This window comes from Aethalodelphis obliquidens, unplaced genomic scaffold, assembly GCF_003676395.1.
Source record: "Aethalodelphis obliquidens isolate GAN/ISIS:26980383/991018 unplaced genomic scaffold, ASM367639v1 scaffold38, whole genome shotgun sequence".
NCBI lineage: Eukaryota > Metazoa > Chordata > Mammalia > Artiodactyla > Delphinidae > Aethalodelphis > Aethalodelphis obliquidens.
The window spans coordinates 6240762-6254198 of NW_020837982.1; the positions used below are offsets into that span (position 1 = coordinate 6240762).

Sequence of the window (13437 nt, forward strand, 5' to 3'; positions counted from 1 at the left end):
ATGAAGATATCTTACCTATTTACAATGGATACAAGTCAAGTCATAAATACCAAAACATATTATGTGAAGTAACTGCTAAAAAAATAAGCATACCCCTCCTCCCACAAGGCACCATCTGATTTAGTTACACATGGGTCTTTTGTGAGTGGCTCAGGAGAAATAAGAGTACCAGTCTAAAGGTCATCAGACAGACAAGTTCTGGCTTTGCCATGTACTTGCCAACTAATCATGTGATACAGGAAAATTAAAAAACAAAACAAAACAAAAAATCACTAAATCTTCTCAAATTCACTTTCCTGAACCATAAAATGGAATTAACATTACCTACTTCAATATCACATGAAATAAGTAAAAAATTTTCTGTAAGTGGTCTGTGAAATGTGAAGTTCTATATAAATATGAAATTATATAACGTAAACTTTAAAATTTTAACCTTTATCCTATGCCTGTCACTACTGTTTAAATACACTTTACTTAAATATAAGGCTAAAAAATTGCTGGAAAATCAGCCTTACAGCCCTTTAAAAAAAAAAATCATGCTTTCAGATCAGCTTCTTAAAGTATTTGAAATTCATTTGTAAAATTAGATACATTAATTTACTGTGCTGAAATTTCACTTGCTATACCAGGTTAAAGTCAAGAAATTTTCTGAATATTTCATATTCCCTTGACCAAGCTATAAAACAATTATGAAAAGCCTGCTTATTCGTATGGACTTTCAGCGGGTTTGCTTGTACTTAATGAATCCAAAATTTGCTCAGTTTAGTATCTGTGTTCTTCCCCATACTAGAATTCAAAGGTGAAAAGGGTGCCTAGAAATGTCCACAGTAAGAATTTACCCCATCACCACCTCAAATTGCAATGATTCATGATTTCATTATATTCTGTAGTTTTGTAAGCCAACAGAATAGACTGAACTATATATTGTGTATATGCACTAAAATATACACAAAAGAGCATCTACCTTAAACACAAAGACTAAAAGCTACTGTAGGAGGAATTTTTAAATTGCATTATCCAACTCTGCTTATGTTTAGATAGGAGAAATGTATTCAATAAATTTAACTCCATTAACTAAAATAGCAATTTCAGCATTAAGTGAAATAGCAACAATAAAAATTATTACTGGCCTATAGTCAAAGAACTGATAATTAACCTGTGCTTTTAAACTCATTACTAAAGTCAATTTACTCTTACCCATTTTTTTTCCCCTAACAAGATGTATATTAAGGAGGTAATTCAAAACATGCCCCCCACCCCTCACTGACTACCAAAATAAGCCAGAGATGAGGCTCTGGTGTCTTAAAAGGACAGCTCTCAAGTGACACAGAACAGATGCATTCCTGGTGTTCCGTTCACAGACTGAATCAAACTCGACCATCAAAATGTTACCCCTACCTCATGTGGAGCTAATCATCACATGGAGAAGAAAAGTGAGAAAAGGCCAAAACCAGCACTACCCCACAACCCAAATGTAGCTTATGGTGACTGCTCTATTCTCAAAAAATGTAGAAAGTACTCATTTTCTCCCCTCTATATTCCCCACTTTCCCATACTAATATGGTTCATATACATGAGAAGTTAAGACTTCAGAAATGCTAAAAGATGATGGGTTTGCTTAATATGGTTATGAATGATATAAAAACCATCCCTTAGGCTACTGTTGTTACATGATAAGATGCTAGATTTAATCTTCAAAGTGAACAGTCCTAGCCCCAAACTTCAATATTTCCCATCTGCAACACCAAACTGTCCTTTTCCTGAACACAGCTTAGCTCGTCCTCCAGTACCATTAAATAATCTGCATCAATTGATTCCAATTCACCAGGACAAAGTTAAATGATGCCACAAAAAAGTTGAAGTACTAGGTTCAACATAGCATGCAAGATAAAAGCTAAAGGTACTCCGAGAACAAGGAAAAAAGCCAATATGTATATCCAACTACACCAAACCAAATCATCAAAAGCACTCTTCACCTTCCCCATACCTGATATATTGTTTGGCAACTTATAACTATGGGGTCATTTTTTTTGTGACCACAAACAAAACTGAATTATTGCACCCAATAAAGGAGTGGACAAAGGTAGAGGATGATTCCTAATGACTGTCTTCCTCTTCTTCCTTTCCAATGAATCCCTCCCAATTTTGTGCCCAAAAGTCACAAGAGATCCTCTCCACCTGGGAGATCCTATATACCCCCCACCCTTAGATCCTGAAGGACAACCCTAATGTTTAAACAACAGTAAGGATGTGGCTCTATAGTCCTGTGATGAATAACCAATTAAGCCTTTGGTCAAAAATCCTCAACACCCAATTCCAAAAATATGATTTTCACACTAAACTGTCACTTACTTGGAAGCTACAATACAAGCTTCCAAATCAGTTTTTAAAATAAGTTCTTAAAAAAACCTTCCTCCATGTCCTTTTTGGTGATCACAGCAGGTTTACTCAAAGCCTAAATCCCTACACAACAAAAAACATTCAAATACAATTTAGAGTTTCTTCCCAAGGGCACTGGTAGATTAAGAGGGGAACCTATTTGGGGCAGGAGAGGGGAAGAAGAAAAAAACTTCCATTACAAGCACACCTACATTTGTTTGACTTTTAAATACTGAAATAAAGACAAGTCTGACCTTGAGCTGTATTTCCCCATCTTATTCCCCTCCTCCTCCCAACAGAAATCTTGTTCAATACAAACAGCAATTTAAGGATTTACAAAACGAAATTTAGTGATCTTTCCTAAATTTGAGTTCGAGGTCTTTTCTCCTAATTTTCAAATTCCTGAATCCTAAGGTATGATGACACACTGGGACTAGCCCTGAAGCTATTCACATGACCAAACAGGCATTCAAGGAAAGCAAGGCTCCCACACAGCATGTTGAAAAATAAATGGTTTAATGAAGCAAAATCTAAAGATCACTGACACTTGATTCCAACCATGTCTCACCCCACAACAGCATTAAAAACACAAAAAGCATACATATGATTTTTTGTTTTGATAATACTAGTTTAAAGGATGTGGGGATAATTCAAATACCTAGGTCCAAAATGGGGGAAGGGAGGGACCCAGGCCGGGAGGGGCAATTAAAAAAAGCAGCAGTTTGGGACTGAGCAAAGAGACACAATGGCCACTTCGATAAAGTTATGAAAAATGACTATAGCACCTTTAGGAACAAAGGAGCGATGAACAAAGAAGAACTGTTCCAATCTGTATATAAAGCCGTCTATTAAAACTGGAGAAAAGAAAACAGGATCTGCTGGGATCCCTTATGTTCTTAATACAAAAACCGAAGTCTCTGCTGAGTGCTTTGGAATAACTGAATATCCCCAATGAAGTACGAACACGCATTCCAAGCCAGGGGAGTCAACCAAAATAGTTACTACACGTTATTTGAAAAAACTTTATTTTTCAACAGGTCCTTCCATTTGTCATAACGCTGCGTGTAAACAGGAAAGTCATCATTTTTAAATACCGGTAGATTGAAGCACAGGCATGGAAAAGAGACTAAGAGTCATGATCTCCTTGTTTCCTGTTCAATGTTCTATCCAGCAGAACCCACAACTTATGGAGCCAGAAAATGATTACAGAAACTTCGAGCTCTCTGGGATAAGTCTGAGAACAGGGAACGTGAAAGAGATTTTTCTAGACCTCCCTAGAAAAAAGCGAGGTTGAACGGAAAGCCTAAAAAACCCCGCTACAAGGTGTGCCGGCCTACGGGAAGGAAATCCGACCGTAGCATCTCAGCTGGCCTCCGCCCAAGGATGAACTGCAGTGATTCCCACTCTCTCCCCCCTTCCCCCACCCTCATCCAAGACGGCCCCCCACCACAAGCCCAGAGAAGGCCTCCGCTTGCAAGGGTTCTCCTTTGTGAGACTCCACAGCCGCCGCCCCACTTTGGGCCTCCGGGGAAAAGCCACCGCCCCCACCCGCCATATTTCCCTGAAAGGCGCCCGCGCTACAGCGCCGAGTCGCCACTCTCCCCCATGTGGCGGGTGTTTCTTCCCTCATCACGCCACCAAATTGTTCACCACGTCCCAAAACCGGCCCAGAAACTCCCCTGGGGATTGCTCGCCCGGAGACAGCACCCGCCATCTCCTCCCCCGCCCCCGCCCCGGGACTCGCCCTCCCCCCCAAGCCGCCATTTTACAACCAACTCCTCCACCCTGTGGCCTTGGTCTCCTCGGCTCGCGAATGTCTGCAGCTGAGGACTGCGAACAGGTCAAATTCCTGAGCCTGGAGCCTCCCACCGCTCCGGGAGCCCAGAGGCCATTTCCTGCTTCCCGAATCCACGTCCCCGGGCTAGGCTTGGAGACGATGCCGCCATTTTGTCTCCTGCTCCCGGCCTCTGTGGGCGGCGGCAGAGGGTCCGAGAATTCCAGCCCCCCGTTGCCCCGCCAACTCACCGTCGTATCGCTCAGCCTGCTCGGCCAGCTTCGCCTGGTACACCAGATCCTCCCGATCATCCATAGCGGCAGCGGCTCCGGCAGGGTCTGCGCGACGGATGGAAGCGGATAGCGTCTCCAACTCTCAGCCTCTCGCTCCGCGCCCGGGCTGCAAAAATGGCGGCGCCTCAATCCGGGACTTCCGCCTGCGCACGCGGACAACTGCTCAGCTCTATGGCAACCGCTCCCTGGCAACTGGCGCGGGGGGCGGGTCCGCGAGCTAAGTGCCCGAAGAGGCTGGAACCAGCTAGACGCCCCTCCTCCGTGGGCTCAGCGGCTGCTCTAGGCGGGAACTGCGACTGCGGGGAGGGAGAGCGCCACGAGGGAGCGAGGGAGGCCAGGTGAGGCTAGCTTGGACGGCTCCAGGAGAGAGTGAGCAGGAGAGCCTGGACTGCGGACTGAGAAACGAGAGGCTGTAAAGGTTTTTGAAATCGCAAGCTTTCCTCTCCGAAACCAACTTCTCTCCCATTGCCCCCGTTTTCTCAGCCAAGCCCAGTCCTGGCCCTTATTCAGACCCGTTTAACTCCGGGGTAAAGAGTTGGGCCCTGCTGTAGTTGATAGGGGAAGGAGGGCTGCAGATTTCACACTTGACCTTCGCACTTTGCAATCTTTTCCTGTTCCTCTTCCTCAGCCGCCTTTTTCCCTTTAGGCCCACCATGGGTAGGAACAGGGAAGTTCTTAGAGGAGCCTGGTCTGGAGTGCAAGGTGCAGAAGAGTAGGTCCAAGATCAGACTGAGATCCAGGAGGCAAGAATGGGAAAGGACCTGGTCTGTTTTGCTTCCCAATGGATTCGCAGCACCTTGTACTCAGTACAGTATGTGTTGCAAGACTAAGGCTTAGGTACTTAGAGCATATGCCGTGTGGTAAAGTCTGCAATAAACGTGGAATAAAAAGCTTGGAACAAAATTATGAGGAGCCCTGGATGGCAAGCTGAGAAGTGTGCACCTTATTCAGTGGGTGCAAGAAAGCTACTGTTTGATGATTTTGCGAGGAGGATGACACCGTCATAGTTATTCTTTAAAAAGATTATAAATATTGTATAGCAGTAATTAAAGAGCAGCATAAATTATCAGGTTATTACAATAATACAGGCAAAAGGTAATAGAATAGCAGTGAAAATGTGAAAGAAAGGACAAATAGGAATAGTACTACAGAGGGAAACCACAAGAGTTTCCAGCTAATCAGATTTGAAGACCTTGTGAAGGGAAAAAAAATTAAAATTGACCTTCAGTCTTCCCACCCTGAGTCACTGGGATAATGAGTGGCAGTACCGTTAACAACAAAAAAAGGAATGCTAGGAAAATTTGCTGACGGAATGCAGAGAAAAACCTGAGTTCCTTTTATCACATGTTGGTTCTAAGGTTCTCACATATCACTAAAGTAGAAATAACAGGCATGGAATTGGAAAAGGGGACTGGCATTCCAAGCTGGAAGGAGGCTGCAATGGAAGCAGCTAGAGAATGTGTGGAGGTAGGAGGACAAACAAAACCTTGGAGAATACTTACTTTCAAGTGATAGGAGAAAGCAGAAGAGCCAGCAAAGTTTGGCTCCTTAAGCCCCTTCACACTTTTAATACATCTTATCAAATGTCAATGATGAATGACTAAGAATCAAAAGACCTGGGTTCTAGCCCTAATTCTATAACTAAACAAATGTGTGACCTTCAGAAAGTCATTTCACCTCCGAGCTTCATGTTCATCTGTAAAGTTAACTGGAGACCATATGTTAGGCCACAAAACAAATCTTAATATTAAAAGATTGAAATCAGGGCTTCCCTGGTGGCGCAGTGGTTGAGAGTCCGCCTGCTGGTGCAGGGGGCGCGGGTTCGTGCCCTGGTCCAGGAGGATCCCACGTGCCGCGGAGCGGCTGGGCCCGTGAGCCATGACCGCTGAGCCTGCGTGTCCGGAGCCTGTGCTCCGCGACGGGAGAGGCCATGGCAGTGACGGGCCCGCGTACCGCAAAAAAAAAAAAAAAAGAAAAGATTGAAATCATACAAAGTGTCTTTTCTTGTCACAAAGGAATGAAGTTAGAAATCAATAAGAGAAGGAAAACTAGGAAAATCTGCAGATATGTGGAAATTAACTAACACTGTTAACTAACTGATGGGTCAAAGAAGAAAATACAAGGGAAATTAGAAAATACCTTGAAATTAATAAAAATTAAAATACACTATACCAAAAATTATGAGATGCAGCAAAAATCCTGCTAAGGGAAATTTATAGCTGTAAATGTCTACATTAAAAAGAAGGGGACTTCCCTGGTGGCGCAGTGGTTAGGAACCCACCTGCCAACACAGGGGACATGGGTTCGATCTCTGGTCCAGGAAAATCCCACATGCTGCAGAGCAACTAAGCCTGTGCGCCGCAACTACTGAGCCTGCACTCTAGAGCCCACAAGCCACAACTACTGAGCCCGTGTGCCGCAACTATTGAGCCCACATGCTGCAACTACTGAAGCCCATGCACCTAGAGTCCTTGCTCTGCAACAAGAGAAGCCACAGCAACAAAAAGACCACGCACCGCAACGAAGAGTAGCCCCCGCTCGCCACAACTAGAGGAAGCCCACGCACAGCAATGAAGACCCAACACAAAAAAACAAACAAAAAAATGTTAAAAAAAATTTTTAGAAAGCAGAAGGATCTTGCAGGTTGGGTCAGCCTGAGTCTTTGGTCCTACTCCCATATGCTTCAAAGCTTTATTAAAAATATTTGGAAAAAAAAATATTTGGATCCCTGTGAAGCCCTACTATACACAAGTTTACCAAGAGGTTTGGGTAGGAATGGAGTTGGTGGGCTTCATTTATAAAATCAGGAGTACTGGGCTTCCCCGGTGGCGCAGTGGTTGAGAGTCCGCCTGCCGATGCAGGGGACACGGGTTCGTGCCCCGTTCGGGAAGATCCCACATGCCGCAGAGCGGCTGGGCCCGTGAGCCATGGCCGCTGAGCTTGTGCGTCTGGAGCCTGTGCTCCGCAACGGGAGAGGCCACAACAGTGAGAGGCCCGCGTACTGCAAAAAAAAAAAAAAAAAACACAAACAAACAAACAAAATCAGGAGTACTGATAAAAGAAGTAAAGCTTTGAAATTTGACTGCTCATGATGACCGTGAGCAGTCCTGCGCCTGCTCTTGGTCATCATTAACCAGCTTTACTTGGAGGGAACGTTAGTCTGGCTGTAGATTTCAGCAAGCTGTGTCAGATGGGAACCTGCCACTGACCTGCTGGCATGAATAAATGTACCTGGTGAGATCCACACTGCCTACATGGGTGTTCCTCCCTCAGCCCCCATGCCCATCGTGCTCTGCGTAGATCTTTGTGATGCAGCAGGTACAGTCAGAGTCTCACTGAGCAGTCTCATCCTTAGGAAATCTGAGGGAGTGAGGAGTAAATATCTCAATTAGCACGTAGAAGTTGGGGATCAGATCTAAGCACTCACACTTCCGGTGTTCTATAAATACTTGTTAAAGCGGGGGGGGGGGGGTAAATTGGGAATTTCGGTTTGGAATTAACAGATACACACTACTATATATAAAATAGATAAACAATGGGAATTCCCTGGCAGTCCAGTGGTTAGGACTCATTGCTTTCATTGCCGCGGGCCCGGTTCAATCCCTGGTCAGGGAACTAAGATCCAAGAAGCCGCGTGGCGCAGCCAAAAAAAAACCAACAGATAAACAACAAGGACCTACTATATAGCACAAGGAACTATATTTAATACCTTGTAATAACCTGTAATGGAAAAGAATCTGCATATATATATATATATATATACACACACGTAACTGATTCACTTTGCTGTACACCTGAAATATTGTATATCAACTATACTTCAATTAAAACATATATGTGTTAAACAGATTTTAAAAAAGAAGGCTCTCACATTGATAACCTAACTGTACAACTTAAGGAACTACAAGAAGTACAACATAAGGAAATAAATAAAAAATATTAAAGTGGAGATAAGTAAAATAGAAAACAGAAAAAAAAGAAAATCAACAAACTGAGTTGGTTCTTTGAAAAGATTAACAAAACTGAAAAACCTGTAGTTAGATTGACTATGAAAAAAAGAAGACTCAAATTATTAAAATTAGAAATGAAAATGAGGACGTTACCACCAACCTTACCGAAATAAGGAGTGTAAGGGTTTTATAAATTGGATAACAAATGAAATGAACAAATTCCTAGAAACACACTGATATCATGATACAATAAGAAATATATATTTGGTCTTTGTCCTTGGTTCTTAACAGAGAGCTCCTAAAACTCTTGTATGGGCATACTTCGTCTTGTTGCACTTCACTTTATTGCACTTTGCAGCTACTGTGGTTGTGTTTGTTTATTAATTAATTAATTAATTTTTGCTGTGTTGGGTCTTTGCTTCTGTGCGAGGGCTTTCTCTAGTTGTGGCAAGCAGGGGCCACTCCTCATCGCGGTGCGCGGGTCTCTCACTGTCGCGGCCTCTCTTTTTGCGGAGCACAGGCTCCAGACGAGCAGGCTCAGCAGTTGTGGCTCACGGGCCTAGTTGCTCCGTGGCATGTGGGATCTTCCCAGACCACGGCTCGAACCCATGTCCCCTGCACCAGCAGGCAGACTCTCAACCACTGTGCCACCAGGGAAGCCCGATACTGTGGGTTTTTTTACAAATTGAAGGTTTGTGGCAACCCTGCGTCAAGCAAGTCTACCGGTGCCATTTTCCAGCAGCACTTTTTTTTCCCCCTAATTTGAATGTATAATTGGTTGTATTAACTCCAGGTAGTGTCAAAAATGAATTAAATTATAGAACACCCAGTTGGTATCCACAGAGAATTGGAAAACTGCTTGATGTGGAAAACACACACACTTGGTATCAGAAATGTTGTGTGTAGAAACAGATTATTATACACACAAACTACCAAAACTGACTCGAGAAGAAATAGAAAATCTGAACTGATGTATAACAAATAAGGAGATTGAACCAGTAATCAAAAACTTCCCAACAGGTCTTCCCTGGTGGCGCAGTGGTTGAGAGTCCGCCTGCCGATGCAGGGGACACGGGTTCGTGCCCCGGTTCGGGAAGATCCCACATGCCGCGGAGCGGCTGGGCCTGTGAGCCATGGCCGCTGAGCCTGCGCGTCCGGAGCCTGTGCTCCGCAACGGGAGAGGCCACAAGAGTAAGTGGCCCGCGTACCGCAAAAAAAAAAACTTCCCAACAGCACAACAATGTGAATGTATGTACTTATGCCATTAAACTGTACACTAAAAAATTATTAAAAGAGTAAATTTTATGTTATGCATGCTTTACCACAAAGAAAAAATAATCTTCCAACAAAGAAAATCCCAGGACTAGATGGCTTCACTGGTGAATGTGTCTACAAAACACGATAAACAACACTAATCCTTCTTAAACTCTTCCAAAAAAATAGAAAACTTTCTACTTCATTTAGTTAGACCAGCATTACCTGACCTCTAATACCAAAGCCAGACAAAGACACTACAAGAAAAGAAAACTACAAGCCAATATCCTTTATGAATACGGATGCAAAAACCTTCAACAAAATAATAGCAAACTAAATTCAGCAGCATATTAAATTTAAAAGACCAAGTAGGATTTTTTTTTTTTTTTTTTTGGTACGCGGGCCTCTCACTGCTGCGGCTTCTCCCGTTGCAGAGCACAGGCTCCGGACGCGCAGGCTCAGTGGCCACGGCTCACGGGCCCAGCCACTCCGCGGCATGTGGTATCCTCCCGGACCGGGGCACAAACCCGTGTGCCCTGCATCGGCAGGCGGACTCTCAAACACTGCGCCACCAGGGAGGCCCCCAAGTAGGATTTAACCAAGGAATGGAAGGCTGTTTCAAGAAATTCAATCCATGTAATTGATACCCTACATTAACAGAATGAAGGGGAACAAAAAAAATCAGCTCAATTGATGCAAAAAAAATCATTTGACGAAATCCAACATCCTTTCATGATAAAAATAATAAGATAGGAATAGAAGGGAACTTCCTCAGCATAATGAAGGCCATATTTGAAACTCACAGCTAACATCATACTCAATGGTGAAAGACCAAAAGCTTCACCCTAAGATCATAAACAAGATAAGATGCGCCCTTTTGCCACTTCTATTCAAGCATAGTTCTAGAAATTCTAGCCAGAGCAATTGGGGAATAAAAAGAAATAGAAGGCATCCAAATTGTAAAGTAAGAAGCAAAAGTATCTCTGTTCACAGACATGACCTTGTATGTAGAAAACTCTAAAGGTTCTACAAAAAAAAAAAATGGTAAGAAAATAAACATTCAGCAAAGTTGGAGGATACAAAAAGCAACACACAAGTCGGTTGTATTTTTATACAGTCGCAAATGAACAATACAAAGAGGAAATTAAGAAAAACAATTCTATTCATAAGAGTATCAAAAATAATAAAATAGGAATAAACTGATCAAGAACGTGAAAGATGTCCTGGAAAAACTACAAAACACTGCTGAAAGAAATTAAAGGAAACCTAAATGAATGGAAAGACACTCTGTGTTCTCGGATCAGAAGATTCAGTATTGTTAGTATAACATTATTACACAAAGTGATCTACAGATTCAATGCAATCTCTATGAAAATCCCAATGGCATTTTTTGCAGAAATGAAGTGAAACAGCTGAATTTGCTGACCTCTAGAAATCCCTCCCAGACACATCACAGCAAAGGTGATGGGCTCTGCTCTTGGAATCCCTGGGTTCAATGGCTCCTTATCACCTGTGCAATGGAAGCCTATTACTCAACTTATTTACACCTCAGTTTTCTCACCTATAAAATGAGAATAGAATTTTCCTTGTAAGTGGGAGATTGAAAGAAAAGAACCTGATACTCAATGAATGTTAGCTATGTTTATTAATGTTTGTATGGTTCACGCTTGAGCAAGAACCAGGAGAAGTTAGTGTCATAAAATACAAGTGAGAAGCGTTCAAAAATAAGGGGATGGTCGAATTAAATTCTCCAGAGACATCAAGATTAGCACTGAGGAAAAGCCACTGGTCATAGCAATTAGGTCATTAGTGACCTTCATTCAAGATCAGTTTCAAAAGGGTGTTGGAAGCCAGACTGCATTTGGTTGAAGCACAAAGAAGGCGAGAACGTGTGTAGGGTTCTCTTGAGAAGAGTAGCAGTGAAAAGGTAGAAGGTGATCATTTAATAGGGGTGATCCCCCAACAGGGGTGGCCAAATCATAGAGTTGGTCCACATGTTCACAAAACCCACCCCACCTTACAAAGCTGGCCCTGCTGCCATATTGACCACAGGATATGCAGAGATTAGGAGTAACATCTTTTTAACCACTGGGTCTTCTCTCCTGAATAGTCTCCCAAGACTGGCTAAAGTCTATCTGAAGGTGCCTTTTCAGAAACTGCTGAAAAGGCAGAAATCTGAAACCTTAGATTGATCCTCTGTACTGCCTGTTCTCTCAACCAACAGAACTAAAAGGGACAGAAATTGTGGACAGGGCAACAAAAATATAAAGAGAAATATTTATGATATAGCATCTGGGATTATAAACTGATAAAAAAAAAAAATCATGGTGCTGAACTGAGGGTGGATCCCACAGTATGGTACTGCACTTCTCATGCTGCTGTGTTGATGGACATGTCACCAACATCACCAGGTCAATAGATCACACCCCTAAATTGGAGTTTTCCAACTTTACTGAAGAATCTCCTTTAATAGAAATAACTCATTTGACCTGTCTTGAGGAAATAATCGCCGACACATGGCAGTATACTAACCACTGCAAGAAGGAAATAAGATGTTAAAAAATATGATTACTCATTGCCTACAGGATCTTGCAGTTTAGGGCTTATTTTTTTAAAAGGTTATTGTGTCTTTGGACATCTCTGTTTTGCCGCAGTGGTTAAGAATCCTGCCAACGCAGGGGACATGGTTTCGAGCCCTGCTCCAGGAAAATGCCACATGCCACGGAGCAACTAAACCTGTGCGCCACAACTACTGAGCCTGCGCTCTAGAGCCTGCGAGCCACAAGTACTGAAGCACGTGAGCTCTAAGGCCCGCATGCTGCAACTACTGAGCCTGCGTGCTGCAACTGCTGAAGCCCACATGCCTAGAGACTGTGCTCCGCAACAAGAGAAGCCACCACAATGAGAAGCCCACGCACCACAATGAAAAGAGTAGCCCCGGCTCACCGCAACTAGAGAAAAAGCCCGCGCCCAGCAATGAAGACCCAACGCAGCCTAAACTAACTAACTAAATAATAAATTTATTTTTAAAAAAGTAACAATCGACTACTTGAATAAACAGTAAGTCCAATAAATAACATATGCATAGGATATAACCTGGTAATTCATACATGAGGAAATTCAAGGAGTAAATAAATGGAAATAGATTCATTTTCACTGGTAATAAAAACATACAAAAAAAGTGGCTGAGATATACTTTTTTAAATTTTTAGGGACTTCGCTGGTGGCGTAGTGGATGGGACTCCATGCTCCCAAAGCAGGGGGCCTGGGTTCAATCCCTGGTTGGGGAACTAGATTCCACATGCATGCCGCAACTAAGAGTTCGCGTGCCACAACGAAGGAGCCCACGAGCCGCAATGAAGACCTGGCGCAACCAACTAAATATTTTTTTAATGTTTTAATTCTTTTTAAAAATTAAAATAAAAAATTTAATTGTGGTAAAATACACATAACAGTTATCTTAACCAATTCTAAGTATAGAGTTCAGTAATGTTAAGTACATTCACATTGCTATAGGAGGCATACTTATAAGCATACTAAATTATCTTTTATTTTTTTAATTATTTATTATTTTTGGCTGCATTGGGTCTTCGTTGCTGCATGGGGGCTTTCTCTAGTTGCGTCAAGTTGGGGGCGGCTACTCTTCGTTGCAGTGCGCAGGCTTCTCATTGCAGTGGCTTCCCTTGTTGCAGAGCACGGGCTCTAGGCACACGGGCTTCAGTAGTTGTGGCACGCAGGCCCAGCAGTTGTGGCTCTCGGTCTCTTGAGCGCAGGCTCGGTAGTTGTG

The 13437-nt window shown here is 42.9% G+C and overlaps 1 protein-coding gene across 1 annotated transcript in view; it reads right to left on the minus strand.

The window, feature by feature from the left end:
* Window positions 1-4570, minus strand: part of YWHAE (tyrosine 3-monooxygenase/tryptophan 5-monooxygenase activation protein epsilon) — a 44637-nt gene extending 40067 nt beyond the window's left edge. The window contains exon 1 of the mRNA XM_027130575.1: window positions 4405-4570. Coding sequence (XP_026986376.1) covers window positions 4405-4468 — 64 coding nt within the window. The 5' untranslated portion in view covers window positions 4469-4570. The remainder of the gene's footprint in view (window positions 1-4404) is intronic.
* Between the last annotated feature and the right edge of the window lie 8867 nt (window positions 4571-13437).